Source organism: Miscanthus floridulus, chromosome 2 (assembly GCF_019320115.1).
Source record: "Miscanthus floridulus cultivar M001 chromosome 2, ASM1932011v1, whole genome shotgun sequence".
In the NCBI taxonomy this organism is placed as follows: domain Eukaryota; kingdom Viridiplantae; phylum Streptophyta; class Magnoliopsida; order Poales; family Poaceae; genus Miscanthus; species Miscanthus floridulus.
The window spans coordinates 9410154-9431636 of NC_089581.1; the positions used below are offsets into that span (position 1 = coordinate 9410154).

General features: G+C 43.4%; 1 protein-coding gene and 1 pseudogene across 1 annotated transcript; both read left to right on the forward strand.

The window, feature by feature from the left end:
* Positions 1 to 6237: 6237 nt before the first annotated feature.
* Positions 6238 to 9139, forward strand: LOC136537872 (uncharacterized; annotated as a pseudogene).
* A 10092-nt stretch (positions 9140 to 19231) lies between these two features.
* Positions 19232 to 20864, forward strand: LOC136537873 (GATA transcription factor 4-like). Its single transcript, XM_066529847.1, has 2 exons — positions 19232 to 19786; positions 19904 to 20864. The coding sequence occupies exons 1-2, from the start codon at positions 19433 to 19435 to the stop codon at positions 20624 to 20626; spliced, it is 1077 nt and encodes a 358-aa protein (XP_066385944.1). The 5' UTR covers positions 19232 to 19432; the 3' UTR covers positions 20627 to 20864.
* Positions 20865 to 21483: the final 619 nt, after the last annotated feature.

A 21483-nucleotide genomic window follows, 5' to 3' on the forward strand; every position in this document is an offset into this window, starting at 1 on the left:
CCTCATGGAGGGTTGGTGCCCCCTACAGATCTTGTACGACATTGCTTCAAGGAGCCCTTTGGTGAGGGGTCGAGGAGGAACCCCAGTGACCTGACTCCTATAGCGCGAGTGCTAGAGGCCATTATTAGGAGGACACTACTTCCTAGGTTGGGATACAGGGAGGGTCTGACTCGCTTACAGCTCTGGCTCCTTAATGCCCTGATGCAGCAGACCATGTTTGATATTTGGGACCTCCTTCTATCAGAGATGGAGGATACTATAGCTGAGGGCTTCAAGGGTCGCAGACAGCTTCCATATGCACATTGGATTACATTCCTGATGCTCCAGTTTGTGCAGGTTTGGACCCCTGAGATGGTTGCAGAGTACAAGGGTGCCACCACAGAGTTTCTAGCATATAACATGGCACAGAGGATCAGGCACAGCACTCCACAGGCACCCACTCAGCCCAGTCGTCATCTAGATGTTCCAGAGTCAGCAGCTCAGTAGGACGAGATCATTAGAGGTATAGCAGCTACAGAGGAGGAGTAGCTTGAGGCACAGCAGGGGATGACCGAGTCTAGTGATAGTTCAGATGATGACTATCAGCCGATTCCTCAGATGCCTCCATGCAGACATGATGCAGAGGCCGGCAGTTCCAACTCAGCTCCACTTGCACTGTAGACGGACCCCGCATTGATTGCCATTCTTGAGCGGATGCAGCAGGAGCAGGCATGATAGGCTCAGGAGACAGCTGCCAACTTTGCACAGTTTCAGGCTCGTCAGGACGAGTTCCAGCGGCAGCAGCAGCTCCTTCAGCAACAGTAGTTACTTATGCAGCAGCAGCTCATGGAATTTATGCAACATGTAGTGATAGCACTTGGGGCCCCACAGCCATAGCCTTCGCCCCAGCTTGCCTAGCTTGCCACCACTTCGACGACTCTAGCAGTATAGCCCAGTGGGCTTCAGAGTCAGGGACAACCTCTAGCTCCATTTGCTTCACCTACAGTTCAGGTGTCCCAGTGGTTGTCCTCACCAGTAGTAGCCCCGCAGTTCATGCCTTTTTAGACGGGCTTCACACCAGAGCAGTCATCCTCGCTTTTTGTGCCTGACACGTCAATCTCCAAGAGTCTTGGAGCATCCTTCAACGAGTTGACCGGCATGCCTACACCGCCTCATATGCATGCCGCTGGTCCTTCTACAGTAGCTCCAGTTGTTATGACTACTCAGAGGCTCCCCTTGTCTGTCGCCTCGTCAGATCCTACGACAGATGTCCTTGTAGCATCATAGGCAGCACCTGCCCCAGCTCAGACCTAGACCACTTTAGCGACACTTCCTGCCACAGAGGGTCAGTCAGTTTAGAGCTCAGGGTCAGATGATGATGGCACTCAGTTTCATCTTGCTCCACGTACTTCAGCGCCCGGCTCATCCGCTGCAGCCCCACTGACCAACCCCTAGGTTTTGGTGTTTGACGCCAAAGGAGGAGAGGGTTCGAGTATGTAGACTCAGGGGGAGCGAGATTTAGGGGGAGCTAGTTATCTAGTATTAGCTTATTATATACATTTGGAGTTTTATTTGTGTGATATACTATTACTATTATGCATTCGTGTGTTACTTTCATACATACTATTATATCTATGTGATAGTGCTATCTACGTGGTTGTGATATATGACATGTGTGCTCTCTATTTTGCATTATTTATATGTCATATCACTTGTGTTATGCTCATTTGCCCTTGCTTTCGCGTTTATACTTCGAAGCAAATGAGCTTTGTTACTTGTACTCTTGCTTAATTCATATCCTTTGAGTACATTGTGTTAGCTTGGGTCATATAAGCTTGACTAACACTTTTGTTCTTATCGACAAAAGCTTATATGAACCAAGCCCGTCAAAAACCTCACTCTTTCACATACTCGAGGTAGTATTGTCATCAATCACCAAAAAGGGGGAGATTGAAAGCATCTAGGCCCCTAGTTGGGTTTTGGTGATTAATGATAATACAAGATTACTATGACTAACATGTGTTTTGTAGAAGCAATTAAGTTAGGTCATGGTAATGGAGATCGATTGGGCAATCGAGATGGTCATGCCCCTATGATGGAAATTGTTTCGGTTTTCAAAGGATGGACGACAAGGTTAAGGATGACTAGTTCTAAGTGTTGATTGGAGTTGGAGTGACACTTAGAGTAGTTTAGGACTTTGTTTTTCCTTTGGTCGTACTATTAAGGGGGGTATGGATGGGTAGCTTGACCTAGATGAGTCTAGTGAGTTAGGTGTGGTGCACACTTGTTTAAACTAGCTCTAGGTAGCTCCTACGAATGCCTAAGATCCATTGGAGCAAACTTCATTCACATATGATCGAGAGTTGGAAGTAAATGGAGGGTCAAATGCTGACCGGACGCTGGCTCCGGTGCGACCGGACGCTGGCCGCAGGGTCCGGTCAGTTCTTTTGATCAAGAGACTATGTTCGGTGCGACCGGATACTGGAGAGGTCAACTAATCGGACGCTGAAGTCTAGCGTCCGGTCGACTCCAGTAAGGTTTCAGAGAAGGGAATCTGTGTGACCGGACCCTGGGGGTTCAGTGTCCGGTCGAGTACAGTAAGGTTCTAGTAAGAATTTAATGCGACCGGACACGTCCGGTCAGTGGTGACCGGACCCTGCCAGTGTCCGGTCAACACATTTTCACTGGTTCGCGGGTTGAACTGACCGGAGCGTCCGGTCAACCCGCAGAAGCTCATAACGGTTCGTTTTTCAGGCTGCCTTATAAATAGAAGCTCCACTCATGTGTGGAGTTACTTTTGCTCATTTCAACAGCTGAGAAACACGTTTGTAAGTGCCAAGAAGAGCAATGTCCTAGTAAGGTGATTGAGATTTGAGAATCCAAGAGAGTAGCCTCATTAGTGAATCAAGAGTAGCAAAGTGTGCATCCATCTTCTCATTAGGCTTCGCGTGGTCAAGTGAGAGTTCGTGCTTGTTACTCTTGGTGATCGCCATCACCTAGACGGTTTGGTGGTGATTGGGAGCTTGGTGATCACCCGGTGAAGCTTGTGGGTGACCCAACTCAAGTTGTGAGCGGCTTTGGGTGATTCGCCGCGACGGAGTGTCGAAGAATCAACCCGTAGAGAGCACTTGATCCTTGCGCGGATCAAGGGGGAGCTACACCCTTGCGCGGGGTGCTCCAACGAGGACTAGTGGGGAGTGGCGACTCTCCGATACCTCGGCAAAACATCGCCGTGTTTCTCTCTCTCTATTTACTTTGAGCATTTACTTTGAGTATTTACTTTGAGCAATTCAACACTTGGCTTTACATTCATAGAATTGCCATGCTAGAGTAAGTTTGGAACATAGGTTGCAAGTCCGTTGTGTGTTAGTTTAATAGAAACACTTTTCTAGGCACAAGGGGTTAATTGGACTATCCGTAGGATTTGATTATTGCAAGAAAATTTAGAATTAGCCCAATTCAACTCCCCTCTTGGGCATCTTGATTCTTTCAATTGCTATCTTTGATTATTCATTTCAAAAAAATTATTATAATTTTACAACCTATGAATTATATATTATGAAAGTATTTTTCATAGTGAATCTAAAAGAATAAATCCTATTATACCATGAACCTATATAATTTTTTTAAATAGATGTTCAAAGATATAAATATTTGAAAGACCTCTTATACTTTACACAACAAAACACTTTGATGATTCATTGTTCTTCTAAGAATAGCATTGAAAAACATAGATCATCCTCTCATGATGTTTATAACTATACCAAGTCCTTGGTGGTGCATAAAGCACAAGTGCAATTGTCAATGCACGATACAATTATTTCATTTATAATGTCCCTCTTCTACAGTGCCTTGTCTAACCTCATGGGTTGAGAACATGCACGTGCTTTATATGTAATATATAATATTAAACCATAACACTTGCTATAGGTCTACATTTTGATATCTGAATAAATTTAAACATAATTTTTAGTGACCTCATAATTGTAAAGTTCTAGTAAGTACGTTCCTGCAATCATTAGTTTGTTTCCAGTATTTTTCTTGGAAAAAAGAAATGACATGGAAGAACCTTACCTGAAAATAAGTGCAAAAAGTTCAAAAACCTTATTGTATTGGACACTCGAACCCAGCATGCATACTGTCTAAGCAAACCATTCTACCACTGGGCTACTGCTAGTATGTTTGACATTGTAAGAATATATTTATTTATTTCGAATCAAATGGAATATTATCCAGACCCCGAAATCAGGACGACGAAAAGGCGGCAGACTAGCGATATAGTTTTAGCGTGAAACGAAGCCTAATCTCCCGCGGCCGCACCTAAAAACGCCGCATATCCCGTAAATCTCTCCTCCACGTTCCCAAACGAACCGTCTCAGGTTTTATCGCCGCCCACTCCGATTGAATCGAAGGGTGATCATAGGGTGTGCAACTGGTTGCCAAGACCCTCCTGCAGGAGGGGCGAAGCACATCTCGTTCCGCTCGCCGACACTGAGCACCCGCGGATTAAATCAATCAGCATCTGTGCCGCCACACATCTGATCTTCTTCTTAAGGTACAATGCGAACCCCTTTGCTGTCCTCTTTTGTGCCTTATGCTCCATGGTCAAGAACCCTACTGTTGTTCTTTGGATATCAATGATAGCTCTTTTTATTAGGTTTTGTATTCAATCTGCAATCTACATTCATCTTTGTTTGACTATTGCTGCCTTGTTATTGGGGTTCAGTTAATTAATTGTGTTCTGAGATGGGCTGGACGGTTGATGCTACACTAATAAGATGGAAAGTGAATTACTTGTGTAGACTGAACTGAATAGGAAGGATAGAATCTGAGTGGAAGGAGTAGTTCTAATTATGCTATCTTGTTTGTGTATATTTTATAGTTGACAAGAGCAATGTCTAGACTGCTATCTTGTTAACATTCTGTTGTGTTCAATATTTAGTGTTCTGTGTGAAGCATGTCCTAATTTTTCTGAATATTAGTATGAACCATGGATTCTGAATATGTGGTACTTTAGATGTACAATATGATCATTAGCAATTAGGGAAATCTCAGGAGTTAGGTGATCATCCTTATATTGTAGTGTTTGTCTTGCATCATTGATAATTGATTTTCTATACTGGTTATTTCTGACTACATATTTTCTCTCTCGAATTTTTTTGCTGCTCCAATCATCTTCTCTTTTAGTGTGCTGGTGTGCTAAGGTGCAGGTGACTGGAGATTGGGCGGGTGACTAGTGTTGGCGTGAACGCAAACTCAGAGAACTTAAGGTCTCATTCTACTATTCATCTCTCTCCCTCCATCCCTCTCTGTGTGTAGCGGATTATTTTTCTTGTGGCACTACAATTATTTATGTGTGGGTGGAAAGCTGACTGCTTTGATACTATCTGAACCATGCATATATGAAAGTAACTTTATTTTTTTCCTAAAGTGTGAATTCTAATATTTAGGTAGTTACGTTCCATGGGTGAGGATCGTAGTTGGATGTACAATGAGCGGAAAGGTAGCTTGTTTAGTCTAGTTTGGAAAGCTGGTTTGGACACCTTTCTGGACCATGCCTTTTCATTACCTGAAGCTGCTAAAGGTGGGAGATCTAAGTGTCCATGTACTAAGTGTGATTGTCGCCACAAGAGGAAAAGGGGTAAAATGGAGATGCATTTATGCCGCAACGGTTTCCAGTTGGGGTATGAGAGATGGACTAGGCATGGGGAGTCTGATGTAAATGATCAAGCAGACAATGAATATGTAGGTAGCTCAGATAGGATGAGTGAAATGCTATTTGATGCTATTGGAGCCGAAGGTGTCCGTCAAAGTGAGGAGCCAACTCAAGCAGCAAAGGAGTTATATGAGCTGCTAGAGAAAGTAGATAAACCACTGCATGACAAGATGTCTCACTCCCGCCTATCCATTGTAGCACGACTTATGACCATAAAAACACAATATAATCTTTCTGAAGCCGGTTACAATGAAATAATGAATCTTTTACATGAAGTTATTGGAGATGAGGCTGCCAAGGATGTCCCTAAAAACTTTTATAGGTCTAAGAAGTTTGTGCATAGCCTAAGAATGCCTTATGTGAAGATTGATGCATGCCCCAATGGATGCATGATATATTACAAAACTAACAAAGATAAAGAAAATTGCTCTATCTGTGGTGAATCTCGGTATGAGGAGCCAACTAGAGGAAAGAAATCTAGGAAAGTACCAAAAAAAGTTTTGTGTTACCTTCCAATTACTCAAAGGCTACAACACCTGTACATGTCACAGAACACGGCAAAGCACATGGGATATCATGCACAACCCCGCAACAATGATAATGTTATGGCTCACCCTTCGGATGGAGAAGCTTGGATGGAATTTGACAAGTTGTATCCAAATTTTGCCAAAGAGGTTAGGAACGTGCGTCTTGGTTTGGTAACTGATGGTTTTACACTTTTTAGTGCTCATGCTGCCCCATACTCTTGTTGGCCTATCTTTGTTGTTCCGTATAACCTCCCTCCTGAAATGTGCACTAGAAAGAGCAACATCATCCTTGCACTCGTTATTCCTGGTCGTGAACACCCGGGGAAGAACTTCAACGTATACATGGAACCACTAGTTGATGAGCTCTTGGATTTATGGGAAAAAGGTTCTCTTACTTACGACTGTTATAGAAAGGAAACATCACCATGAAGGCAATTGTGTTGTGGACCATTCATGATTTTCCTGGATATGGCTTAGTAGCATGCTGGAGCACACATGGAAAGCTAGCTTGTCCAATTTGTGGGTCTGACATTAAGACATTTCATTTGAAGCATGGGCACAAACCTTGCTGGTTTGATTGCCATAGGAGATTTCTTCCGGCTAGCCATGCATTCCGCAAAAGTGTGAAGTGTTTTTGAAAGAAAACTAGAATTACAGATCCTCCACCAAAGCACCTAACTGGCGCTGAGATACTAGAACAGTTAAATAATCTAACTCTTGATAGCAAAGGTAACAATAAATATAAAGGGTTTGGGAAGTCGCACAATTGGACAGATATTAGTTGTTTGTGGCGATTGCCATACTGGAAAAAGTTGCTTCTCCGACATAACATTGATCTCATGCACAATGAGAAAAATATTGCAGAGGCACTATTAGGCACAACTCTAGATATCTCAGATAAAACTAAGGACAATATTAAAGCTCATCTTGACATGGCTATGCTTTGTGATCGCCCAACTTTTGATTTGATTAAGAAGCCCAATGGCACATGGACAAAATCGAGGGGAAAATATTGTGTTAGTAAGGATGATAGATTGGTTATCTTCAAGTGGTTCAAGCAACTAAAGTTCCCAGATCGCTTTGCTGCTAATTTAAGTAAATCTGTAAAGTTGAATAAGCTGAAATTTATTGGTATAAAAAGCCATGACTTACACATAATCATCGAGCGCCTACTGCCAGTTGCACTTAGAGGTTTCATCCCTGAGAAGGAATGGAAGGATATATCAGAACTGTGTTTTTTTTATCGACAAATATGTGCTAAAGAAATTGATCGGGAGAGAATGCGTGAACTTGAGAAGGAGATTCCAGTTCTTCTATGCAAGCTAGAGAAAATGTTCCCACCAGGGTTCTTTAATGTAATGCAACATCTAATTGTGCATCTTCCATATGAGGCAAGGGTTGGCGGACCTATGGCATTTCGATGGATGTACCAACATGAGAGGTAATTATTAATTATTAATTTTTCTAAATAAGTTAGTTCAGTTCGATTCAATTTTTTTTGTTATTATATCACTAAACATTGTAGTAATATTTTGCTAGGTATAGGCATGACCTGGGCCTGAAAGTGCAGAACAAAGCTAGAGTTGAGGGTTCTATTGTAGAGGCTGATATTGTGAAAGAGATAACTGACTTTTTTTCTAGATATTTTTGCTAACCATGTTCGTACTAGATGGAAAAAGGTTGATAGATACAACAATAGGGGAACACACGTGAAGAATGATGGCTGCACTTTAGATGTTTTCCAATATCAAGGCACCCTTCATGGTAGGGCATGCCTCGTGACCTCTCAGAACAAGAATTGAATGCAGCGAGGCTGTATATTTTGACCAATTGCTCTGCTGTTGATCGTTATCAAGAGTAAGTGATACAAATAACAATTTTTAAATGTTCTAGCAGAGGTTCTATAACTTGTATATATTTGTAGGGCATTTATGGAACAGAAGTGTGCTAATAACCCTAGGTTGTCAGTGGAGGTCCTTGACAAAATGATGATAGATGAATTTGTGGATTGGTTTAAGAAAACTATAAGGACATATTACCTTAGCCATATTTCATGAACACATGTATATATATATTCTAACAGACTAATTTATTTTTATAGTGTAGAAAGGATACCGATGCAGATGAAGACTTGTGGAATTTAGCCAATTGATGTAAATCTAGAGTACTATCATATAGCTCGTATGATGTTAATGGCTATAGGTTCAGGTCAGAGCGATATGAAAACTCCCATGCAAAGTTGACCACAGTGAACACAGGGGTTTGTTTGACATCATTCACCTCAGATGATCAACAACTTGACTATTATGGTGTAGTCGAGGACATTATCAAACTTTCTTTTAATGCTGGTAGAAAAATTGAAATGGTTCTCTTATAGTGCCGCTGGTTTGATTCAATTTTTGGTCTTAGATCTGAACCAAAATTAGATTTGGTGGACGTCAAGCCGTCTTCAAGGCCGGTGAATTTTGAACCCTTTGCCATGGCTCACCAAGCCACACTAGTATACTACTTGCAGTACCCATCTCTAAGGCGTGATTTGTGTGATTGGTCTATTGTTTACAAGATCCAACCAAGGACCTTAACCAACCTTGACACAGTAGATGCACATGAGCCACCTATTACAGATGTATTTTTCCAAGAAGATGAGCTGCAGGGAAGCTTCTCCATTGATGTTGATGGCTTGTTTGATGATGTAACTATGTCTTCAGAGGCCTTGGATGATGTCCTTGATCCCCAAGATATTGAAACTATAGAAAAGCAAAATAACACTAAGGATCCATTGGATGACATTTCTTATCATGGGAGTAGTAGTGACGAAGAGCAACAAATAGTTGAAGAAAATAGAGACTTGGAAGACATTGACGAGGATGAGGAAACCACGGATGATTCCTTAGAATTTGATTATGATGATTATTGAATCCTTATTTTTAATATGTACATTAGTATCTTATTATTTAGCTTCCATATTGAACTAGAAATATGTCTTCCCAATCTGAAATATGGTGCATCCTTGTTTGACTGATGATTTACTTCACTTATTTTACTTGTGTATCCCCTAATTTTATTGGTGCCTACTCGTTCTTTTTAATAAATATTTTATGCAACATACTTATTGCCATGTATGAAGCAGGATGAGTGGCTGCTTGAAGCACAGACCTGTGTCATCATCAAGGTCAGTGCATTCGACATCAGCTGCTGCAAGAGAAAATAATGGACTGGCTTCAGCAAGTCAGCAAGCTATTGAGAAAAAAAAACACTCGATCAAGGACTGATAGCGGTGAAAGACTTCCAGAAAGAGAAAGACCCACGATCAAGGCTATTGGAGAGTAAGTAACATTGTAGCTGCTTTAATTTGTATAATTATGTGTCCATATTATATCTATCGCTTGTGTATTAACATAGACTATTGTCTCAGTATTTTGTGTTCAAGTGTTCATTGTTCAGATTAATTTTTAGCAAGTACAGTTTGTCCATGATAGAGAACAATGCCATATCATTAGTGCACTAGCTTGCTTGTAGATAGTTGGATGCACCAGCATATTTATTTAAAGAGCTTGCAAAGACTAAATAAAGAATGTTGTATTTTTAACTTTCCACATTTCTGTAAGGTAGGAGTTTTCAGTCCTGACCGGTTCCATGATGTTTTGCTTATTTTAACATTTCACTTATGTATTTTATATCTTTTATCCCTATATGATGATGTCATTTGATTTAATATAAAATTATCAGGCACTGGGAAGTGCATCCTTATCAAAGTTCTCGCAAACCCCCAACAGTAATTGGCGCTCTAGTTCGCGAGATGTGTCCTGATTTTGTTGATACAATAAATGGGATGAAGCCAGTGCTAACATGGGAAGACTTCAAGAAGACTACCATAGCTGGGGTATCAACTGATAAGAGAGTATTGGAAGAGTTCTGGGTATGTGCTACATGTGCATAATAACTACAGCTTACTAACTAGCTTTGCTATTGTTTAAAAGTTATCTCAACGGCAACTTACTATAAATAATATGGCAGTGGCGTTTCAAGTGTCTTCCAGAAGTTAGAGCTGAGGCAGATGCTGTCTTGGAGTTAAAATTTAAAAATATGGTGCCTAAGATGTTGAGTGAAAAGAAGCGGGCTATCACAAAGAAACTATATAAGGATGGTAATGTGCCCCTAGAAGATGTAGATGAATATGGAAATCGTTGGCCATGACAGGAACGAGGAAGTCCAAAGGGCTATTAAGGAGAAGAAAGAATGCTATAGACGCTTGTACCATGACAGGAGTGTGGACAACATAGAGAAGTACAAGGTGGCAAAGAAGACTGCAAAGCGAGCTGTAAGTGTGGCAAAGGGTAGAGCGTACGAGGATCTTTACCAACATTTGAGTACGAAGGAAGGAGAGAAGGACATTTATAGGATGGCTAGGGTTCGTGAGAGAAAGACACGGGACTTCAACCAAGTTAAGTGCATTAAGGATGAAAGGGAGCATCTCTTGGTAAAGGAGGATGAGATCCGACATCGATGGCAAGAGTATTTTAACAAATTGTTCAATGGTGAGAATATGGACACAACCTTTCAGTTGGATGACTCTTTTGATGACACCAATAGGCACTTTGTGCGGAGAATCCAAGAATCTGAGGTCAGAGAAGCGTTGAAAAGGATAAAAGGAGGTAAGGCGATGGGACCGGATGGTATCCCAATCGAGGTGTGGAGATGCCTCGGGGACATAGCTGTAGTATGGTTAACCAAGCCGTTCAACTATATTTTTCGATCGAACAAGATGCCTGATGAGTGGAGGAGAAGTATATTGGTACCGATCTACAAGAATAAAGGGGATATTCAAAGTTGTACAAATTACCGGGGAATTAAGTTGATGAGCCATACTATGAAGCTATGGGAGAGAGTTATCGAGCATCGCTTAAGAGCAATAACGTGGGTCTCTATGAACCAATTTGGTTTCATGCCCGGAAGGTCAACCATGGAAGCCATTTTTTTAATAAGACAAGTTATGGAGCGGTATAGGGAGAAGAAGAAGGACCTACATATGGTTTTTATTGACTTGGAGAAGGCTTATGATAAAATACCAAGGAATATTATGTGGTGGGCTTTGGACAAACATAAAGTCCCAACGAAGTACGTCGGGCTCATTAAGAACATGTACAACAATGTTGTGACTAGAGTTCGAACAAGCGATGGAGACACGGATGACTTCCCGATTAGGATAGGACTACATCAAGGGTCAGCTTTGAGCCCTTATTTGTTTGCTTTAGTGATGGATGAGGTCACAAGGGACATACAAGGGGACATCCCTTGGTGTATGCTTTTCGCGGACGATGTAGTGCTAGTTGATGAAAGCCGGACAGGAGTGAATCAGAAACTGGAGTTATGGCGGGAGACTTTGGAGTCCAAAGGTTTTAGACTTAGTAGAACTAAAACTGAGTATATGAGATATGATTTCGGCACTACTACTCGGGAGGAGGAAGATGTTAGTTTGGAAGGTCAAGTAGTGCCTAGGAAGGATACCTTTCGATATTTATGATCAATGCTACAGAGGGACAGGGATATTGATGAAGATGTTAGCCATAGAATCAAAGCAGGGTGGATGAAGTGGCGGCAAGCGTCTGGTGTCCTATGTGACAAAAGGGTACCACAGAAGCTAAAAGGCAAGTTTTATAGGACGGCGATTAGACCTGTTATGTTGTATGGTGGAGAATGTTGGCCTACAAAAAGATGACATATTCAACAGCTAAGTGTCGCGGCAATGCGTATGTTGCGTTGGATTTGCGGTCATACAAGAAGGGATCGAGTTCGGAACGATGATATACGTGAGAGATTAGGGGTAGCACCAATTGAAGAAAAGCTTGTCTAACACCGGTTGAGATGGTTTGGACATGTGCAACGGAGACCTCCAGATGCACCGGTGCGTAGTGGAATCCTAAGTCAGGATAGTAACGTGAAGAGAGGCAGAGGAAGACCAAAGTTGACTTGGGTAGAGGCAATAAAAAGAGACTTGAAAGGATGGAATATACCCAAAGACTTAGCCTTAGATAGGAGTGCTTGGAAGACAGCTATTCACGTGCCTGAACCTTGATTGCTTCTGTTGGGTTTCAACTCTAGCCTACCCCAACTTGTTTGGGACTTAAAGGCTTTGTTGTTGTTGTTGTTGTTGTTGTTGTGGTGCCTAAGATGTTGAGTGAAAAGAAGCGGGCTATCACAAAGAAACTATATAAGGATGGTAATGTGCCCCCAGAAGATGTAGATGAATATGGAAATCGTTGGCCAACAAAAGAAGCACTTATATCTGTTAAACCAAGAGACTTTACAACCAATGAAGGTTGGGCTTTGCTATGTGAGCACTGGAGTACATCAAAATTTAGAAAGTCATCCTTAAAGGCAAAGCAAAATCGCCTAGCTGGAAATAATAACGTATACCATCGCGGTGGCTCAAGAAGCTTACCAGCAACACGCCAATGGCTGGTAAAGAACCCAAACCAAAAAGTTGTGACTTCATAAACTACTGATGTACAATGTTCAATACATGTCAAAGCAGACTTACACTTTAATTGCAGGCACTAAAAACTAGCGTTGACCCTAGAATTGGTGGCGCTTGGCTGCATAATCATGAATTGAATCCAGGGACAAATGATGGCAGGTTGTGCAACCAGAATGCTGCTATTAAATGGGTAAGTGTTGGATTATTTAGCTGATAGCTCTTGTAGTTGTCTTGTTACTGATGCTCAGCTTTTCTATGTTTTTTTTGGAAAAGGCACAATATGAGGAAGGAATGGAAAAAAAAGTATGGCACGAATTAGAAAATTGAGCATCCTGAATTAGATGCAAGTGTCATTTATGAGTGTGCAGGTAGAATGCCACATGGTAAGCTAGGAATTGGTGATGGAGCAATTAGTATTGCTGAGAAGGAAGCAATCAAGACAAGGAAAAGAAGTGCATAACCATATGTTTCTGCTAAAGAGAAGCGACTTGAAAGGGAAAATCTGTTGTTGCGAAAAGAATATAGCAACCTTGAACATGTTGTGCGGGTAATTATTGTTAGAATAAATATATGCGTACAAATAAATACCTATGGCTAACCATGAAGTTTTAACAGGCACTTGTTGCTAAACAAGGAATGGACTTTGATGCATTAGCTCAGGAAACTGCAACTAACTTGGTAAGTTTACCAGCTACCTCACATAGCACAAATTATTACAATGAACTCAAGCATCACTCTAGTTGATTCAGATTTGAATTTTATTTTCCCCACCTCAATTCATTACAAAACTGACCTTCAAAGTATAAACTAATATATGGATGACATGCAGCCTACTTCTGAATCTGAGGTTGCATTCGCTAGAGAGCATGAGAAAAATGTTCCTAATGCATCTGATCATGTAAGTATTAAGTGTGTTCCAAATGTATCCGTGCCATATCTAAAATTATTGCAAAATCTATCTTATATATATTCAAGCTAGTTCATATGCTTATAAAAATAATTTTATAACTTCTGTAGGATAACATTGGTGGAGCAGACTATAGTGGTGAGGAAAATATTAGTGGAGCAGACTATAGTGGTGAGGAAAATGAAGATGACATCTTTGATTATTATGATGAAGGATACCATTCCCAAGATGATGGCCAAAATTACGAGAATAATGGTGAAGACTTTTTCGATGATGATGCTTCCTGGTTATGAGAAGAGATTATATGCAACATATGCAGTGTGGCACTTTTAAGTAGTTTTTCTTATGCCTTGTGAACAGCATAGCAGTATCTTAGTCAAGTATTTTAATTTGAACATTAATTTATGTAATGTTGAAGAATGTTCTTAGAAACTTTCAGAATGTCTAGACCGTACCTTTCAATATTAAAGAGTTGGTTATGAAATGTCATGAATTGTGAATGTTCAACCTTTGTAATTGATCTTCCTGGTTACATATATTAATTATTTACGGCTATAAAAAATATCCCAAGCAATATCAGATGATGGATTATAATAAAACAACTTCATCTCTATATTGCCGATGGTTTAATAGTTTTAGCCGGTGGGAAACCAAAACCTTCACATATATATTCTACCGAGAGTATTTAATTCCAGACGGTTAATAAACACCGTTGCTAATATGTTTCCCTGATGGGTTAAAAAACTGTCATGCAACAAATCCCTGACCGGATATGTTTCCCGATGGGTTTAAAAAAACTATCAAGCAACAAATCCCCGTCTGGATATGTTTCCTAATGGGTTTAAAAAAAATTGTCAAGCAATAAATCCCCGACCGGGAAACCCTCGGCAATTCATGTCGGACCAAAGGCCGAATGACGTGTTTACCAACTAATTGTCGAGCGTCAGCCATACAATAACTGACTACCGGTCGGTAAAAGTGGGAATGCCCGACCATGGATGCCCGACGGGAGCTTCCCGACGGTATACGCTCGGCAATTGTGCTTCCTGACGGTACAAATTAATGGCCGACGGTTTAATAACCGTCGGCCATTCTTGCGCCTCTAGTAGGTGCTTGTCTCCCCGGCGTACACAATGTACGGATTGTCTGATTGAGTGGTAGGACGCAACGAGAAACAGCTAGGGTGCGTGGTCCTTCTAGGCGTACACAAAGTAAGTGAACGGAACGGAGGTGGTGCAGTACAGTTAGCAAGCCATCTCGTAAATTTCTCATGTCCATGACGACCATACAGCACTACCTCCGCCGCGTGGTCCTTCATGTGGTCGCAAAATGGCAACCATCCCATCCATTATGAGCCTGTATCAATGGTCCCTTGTGCGCAATATATATATGTGGCTTGGGATTCTAATTAGTTTGCTCACATAGCTAGCCCTCATCATACTGGACGAGAACATCATGTTTTCAGAAATTGGAGATATCAGCACGCACGGACAAAATCAGTCCTGTGATCGTACATGTTAGTTGAGATTGAAAAAGAGAGATCCGACATGTCGCCCGTGTATATATATGTGCTACCGCATATAATAATTGTCAAGACTCAATGGTGCTACTATATATACATATACCCTTCTTGTCGTCAGAGACCAGATGTTAGTTGTTGTGCTAATATAGCAGCCAGCGACAAAAACCTCGACCACATTAAATGAAAATTGTTGTTAATCTGGATAGTGCCAATTATTCCTTTGGTAATTAAGCCATGTACTCATGGCCTCATCCCCTCATGGGCAGGATGGGGGAGCCGAGGGCGAGGGGAGAGGATAGGAGGTGAGTGAGCCGTGTGAGAAACGGGGTGAGCACGTCGTACTGGCCGGCCGGGCAACGGTGAAAACTGAAAAAGTAAAGGGGGTCAGGGCCAGAGAACCCAGAGGCCCCGCCAGAGCGAGGGGCGCGCGGGCAGGAGCAGGAGCAGGAGCAGGAGCAGGAGCAGGTCAGGGCAGCTGGGCAGGGGTCCCCATACCCACAGGCGCCGATACTCCACGCTGCCTTGATGTCAAACCCTTTACCTGCGGGCGGTAACTACCACCGCAACCAGCCAATGCAATTCGGCATTTCCTCTTCCTCAGCAGCAGCTCCAGCTCCACCAGGCCCCCCTCGGCCCTCGTCGCCGTCGTTAAATTCCCTGCGCACTCTCACCTCATCATTGATTACTGCATGCATGGAGGTAGTAGTAGTGTCAGTGTGTTGTCACACAAGTGGGAAAGTGACTGATTACTCCTAGTATGTTGCAGTAACATTATTATTATCTTCATATCTTATATCTTATCCAAACTCTGAGCGTAAACGCCACTCCAGCGGCGACCTCCGTTCCCTGCGCACAACGTCCGTACCCATTGGTGGTTCACCTCCTAATAATCTCCACAAGCTAATTTATTATCTACTCGTCAGATCGGGAGCTGTCACTGACAAACGGTCCCTTGGCGATGGCTCGATCATGACAAGTTTCCACTTGTCGAAACCCAATAATTCTCCACAGTTTCTTTAAACCGAACTGTAATTAATTGGCTTGTTATATAGGTATAAATAAACATCATATATATACGTGTATTTTGAAAAAGGGATACAACTAACTGGAGTACGTACCTAACGGTGTGATCGATCATATCACACGGTGTGCCCGGCCGGCACACCGTTTATTTCTTCCTTGACGATCGATCGATCGATCCAAATATATATTGAGGCAGCCCACGCACTCGATCGAGATCATTATTATTAGTTAGTTTTTGCAGAGTTTGACTAGATGATTCCGTGAACTTGCTCTCACTACAGTCCACTAGCTACTCCATCTAGTCTAGTCTAGTTTTAGCAGCCGTAGCAGGTATGTGTGATATTGGAGTAGTCGTAGTACCAGTTATTTGAGCTGCTGCTGGTTACAGAGAAATCAAAACTCACGTACGTACGTATATCCACATGTAGCTAGTGTACGAGTAGGCTAAAAGTTTAACACAGGCTCTTTAACTAACTAACTTGCAGATACTTTAATCGTGAGAAATCTGAGCAGATCCTGGCTTCAGCTAAATGTTATTACTAGCTCGTAGTAGTACTTTCCTCCTCCTACATGACACATGAGAGGGAGACGGCCGGGAGGCCGGGGTGGGAGAGAGCTAGCTAGCGCGTACTAAAACGACAGCTTCGCATCATTAAGCTCACGTGTCAATATTCCGTGTGTCAGACGCACCATGTGTCAACATGTCTAGTACTGTCGGGCTTTGTCGCAGTACGTGATGCACATAGTAGAGAGTATGCGTGGAAGCTTTCTTTTCAAGTTTCAACCTGCAGCAAGCTAGCAAAAGCTGGCTACCCCACCCCAGTTAATTGGGCTAACCGTGTGTTACAGCGAGTAATAATCAATGAGCCCGATCAAGTCACCGTACGAGAAGGTACCACATGCCCGGCCGGCCTACCTCTGTCATCGTATAGTTGATCGCTAGGCTATGTTCGCTTTCAACTTATCAGAACGATTTATCAATTATAGAATAATATTTTTTTATAACAAATTAGTTTTAGCCGACTCAAGAAACCATCTACCAAAAAAACGGCGGTAAAATACTCTGTACTTCCGTCGAATGGAGCCGGGACGACGTATGGACAGAGGAAATTGACCGATTAACCATTCTCAGTGCATGCGTGGCAGACCTTTTCCCGGTTGCCCCTGCCTGCTGCGTATACGAATGCCCCTGCGAGGCGAGCAGCATTGATTTCCGCCAGGTCAGGATGCTCCGGCGTTCACTCCCATGGACAGTTGCACAGGCTACAGCTCATGGAGTCACGTGGTCGTGTGTGCACGCATTGCGGTTAAAGTAACCGATTCTTAGGTGCTGTTTAGTTCCACTTCATTTTGTCAAATTTTTTAAGATTTTTCGTTACATCGAATCTTTAAACGCATGCATGAAGCATTAAATATAAATAAAAAATAAAACTAATTACACAGTTTATATGAAATCCACGAGACGAATCTTTTAAGCCTAATTAAACTATGATTGGACACTAATTACCAAATAACAACGAAAAACGCTACAGTTGTGTTTTGTAAAAAATTTCGCATCTAAGCTGGGCCTTATTTCTTCCCCGTCTCTTTCTTCAGTTTTTTTTCTTCTTTTATTAAAAAAAGGAAAAAGTCTACTTCACCCCCACCTTTTATACTTGGTCTACTTCATCCCCCAACTATGAAACCGTCTGTTTTACCCCCATCAACTTTCCAAAACCGTCTATTTTACCCCCTGGGCGGTTTTCAGCGGCGGTTTGCTACAGCAACAGCGGGCTTGCTACAGTAACGGTGGGTTGCTACAGTGCCGTCCGTTTTGAATTTCCTTTTTTATTTATTTTCGGTGCATTTTTAAAAAATCATAGTAAATCATAGAAAAATCATAAAATAAAAAATCTAATTTTATTGGACTCCACATGAGTAGATCTACACAATGAATATATAATACAGTATGCTTTAGTACAAATTTTTTTTGTAGCTTTAGATTAATTGGAAAATACAATTTTATCTGTAATTAATTGGAATAATTCATAGCTGCAGCTTCTATGGTCCAATTGTGGTGAAATTTTTATGCTACGCTAATTATTGTATGCTTGAACTATAGTAAAAATTTCGTACTCATTGGACTATGTATAACTTAGTTATAGATAAATTCTAATTAATTAGAGACAAAATTGGATTTTCCAATTAATCTAAAGCGACAAAAAAAATTTGTACTAAAGCATACTGTATTATATATTCATTGTGTAGATCTACTCATGTGGAGTCCAATAAAATTAGATTTTTCATTTTATGATTTTTCTGTGATTTTTCAAAAATTCACCGAAAATAAATAAAAAAAAGAAAATTCAAAGCTAGCGACACCGCAGCAAACAGTCGTTTCCGTAGCAGGCCCGCTGTTACTGTAGCAAACCCACCGTACTGTAGCAGACCCGCTGTTGTTGTAGCAAAAACCGCCGTTGAAAACCCTCCCAGGGGTAAAATAGACGGTTTTAGAAAGTTGAGGGGGTAAAACAGGTTTCATAGTTGGGGGTGAAGTAGACCAAGTATGAAAGATGAGAGGTGAAGTAGTATGAAAGGTGAGAGGTGAAGTAGACTTTTTCCTTTAAAAAAATACTGGGGCTGCTGCTATACTGGTACTGGTACAGCCAGTAGCTAACGGAATTATGCTAGGGAGGGGAGAGAGTAGTGTAGTGTGTGAATGACTGCGTGTGGCGGTGGAGCTGATGAGCATGTGAATGTGGGTGGGCAGAGAGATAGTGGATGGATGCAGTGCATGCGACGGGGCACGTTGGGGCCTGCTGCTGCCGTGCTGGGCTGCAGCTTCCTCGCCCCTCCCCCTCTGCACTCTAATCTAATTCTATACACCCCCGTAATTGCACCTCCCTAACATGCTATCTTTACAGCTTTTGTCAAAACATAGTTTTATCATGCACACACATGCACTGGTAGCTCCACCTCTTTCTAGTCTCCTCCCATCACCTCACTTGGCAACAACCCCTTCCTTTGTTACTGGTGATGAAGTGACTGGAGCCCCCGACCCCCAGAGCGAGCCCAGCACTATTTCTTCCCCCTCTCATCGCTCCACTCCACACACTCTCCCTCACTCACACGCACGCACTCTCGTCACTGAGACTAGCACAAGGCCAGCAGGTACTAGCTCGTACTGGAACGAGCACGGTCACTTGCTCGTTTCAAGGAACTGATGCCCTGTGCTAATCAAGTAGCAGTACGTCGTACGGTTAGCTCTTAGGCAGCTAGCTAGCTCTTGTGTTGGCGATCGATGGCGTCGGAGTGGGAAATGGCCATGGGGGTGGATCTCGGCATGGGAATGGGCACATACCACCACAACGCCTCCAGCATCACCACGGCGCCGATGACCAGTCACCACAGCGGCGGCGCCTGCTACTCCACTTCGCACCACCACCATTACTACGGGATGCCGCCCATGGGCGACGCCATGAGCGTGGACGACCTCTCCACCGGCGCTGGCGCCCACGAGTTCTTCCCCACCGCGGCCACTGACAAGCAGGGACACCACTCGGGGGCCATGGTGGGTGAACCATCACCCACCGCCAACTCGTCGGATCACCAGACGTCGTCGCTCCTCTCCTTCGCCGATGAGTTCTACATACCCGTGAGTACATATCAAAATTAAATTAAATATATACATGAATGTGTTACCTACTGTACTTATTAGAGAGGTTTCGATGCATGAGATCGCTAAACAATTGCGGTATATATGATGATTCAGAGCGAGGAAGCTGCCGAGCTGGAGTGGCTATCCAAGTTCGTGGACGACTCCTACTCCGACATGCCGAATTACTCATCGGCCGCGCATGCCGCAGTGGCAGCAGCGGCTGCGGCTGCTAACACGGCAGGCAATGGAGAAGGCACCTCGGCCGGTCAAGACAGCTGCGTCACCGCGGCGCCTGGCCGCGGCGCGCGTAGCAAGCGGTCCGGCCGCGCGACCGCCGCGGCTTCCGAGGCGTGGCACTCCCTCGTGCCGCGCCCACCATCGCAGTCGTCTCCATTATCATCGTCCTGCTCGTCGTCTTCGGACTTTCCGTCGTCGTCGAACAAGCCGGCACGCCCGAACGGCGGCAACCGCGGCAACAAGAGCCCGGGCGGGGCCGCGACTGGGGACGAGGGCGGCGTGCGTCGGTGCACGCACTGCGCGTCTGAGAAGACGCCGCAGTGGCGGTCGGGGCCGCTGGGCCCCAAGACCCTGTGCAACGCGTGCGGCGTGCGGTTCAAGTCCGGGCGGTTGATGCCTGAGTACCGGCCGGCGGCCAGCCCCACCTTCGTGCTCACGCAGCACTCCAACTCGCACCGCAAGGTCGTGGAGCTGCGCCGCCAGAAGGAGCTCATCCTCATCCACGGAAGCCACCGTGACGCCGCGGCGGCGGCGGCGGCGGCTGCAGGATCCGGCGAGCCGAGGCCGGAGCTCATGTTCCGTGACTACGGCGTGTATTAGCTGCTCGGCAAGGCAAGGCAACCGGCACGGAGGAAGATCGCGTCCTGCATTGCATTGCATGCGGAGCTTAGATCCTTTTTGCGAAATTCTGCCGTTTCTTCCTTTCTTTCCCTGCGTATTGATTCCAGATATTTTCATTTTCCTTTTTGTTAATTAATTATTAAATTGTTGGTACCTATACCTCTTCCCTGCTTCTAATAAGTTCTATGAGAGAGATCAATGAATATAATTCTGTTGGTATAAATTGTGATCATTAATTTGTCAGTAACCATGCTCGTCCTAATATAAACCCGTCATGTATCGAGTACACGAATTGAACGGTCATGATTGTGATTTAGCAAGCATATTAGTTAGGCACGCGTTCCGTCCGTACTTGGTGTACGACCTGAGCGCGTGCCGTCTTCTTAGTTGAGTGACAGCAGAGAAGCTCAACAATTTTCAAAGAAAACGAAACCATGTAAATACTTTGAATGTTGATCAGTTTGTTCGTCATTCAATCTTTCACTACTCCATGCTTCTTTTTCCTTCCCTGTTTCAACGGAGGGAGGAAACGAGAGACAGACAGCCGAGAATGGTGGGTGTGGTCCAGCATATGGTGGCCTTTTTGTCAGGGGACGGACGGAAAGAGTGGGCAACGTTCCGGTCACGTGATAGTACGTGCCTCCCGGCCATTATTAGCATCAATCATGCAACCATCTCTCTTCAGACTTTTCTCGGTGTTTGTTTTCTCCGTGGGGCTACACTACACAAAAAGGCAGGCCGAGCAAAGCGGGCTCGGGGGCGACCTCCATGTGGTTTGTGTCCATGGAGTGTGTGTGCATGCGACCTCTGCCGACTTCCATGTGGCCGTGGTCTCC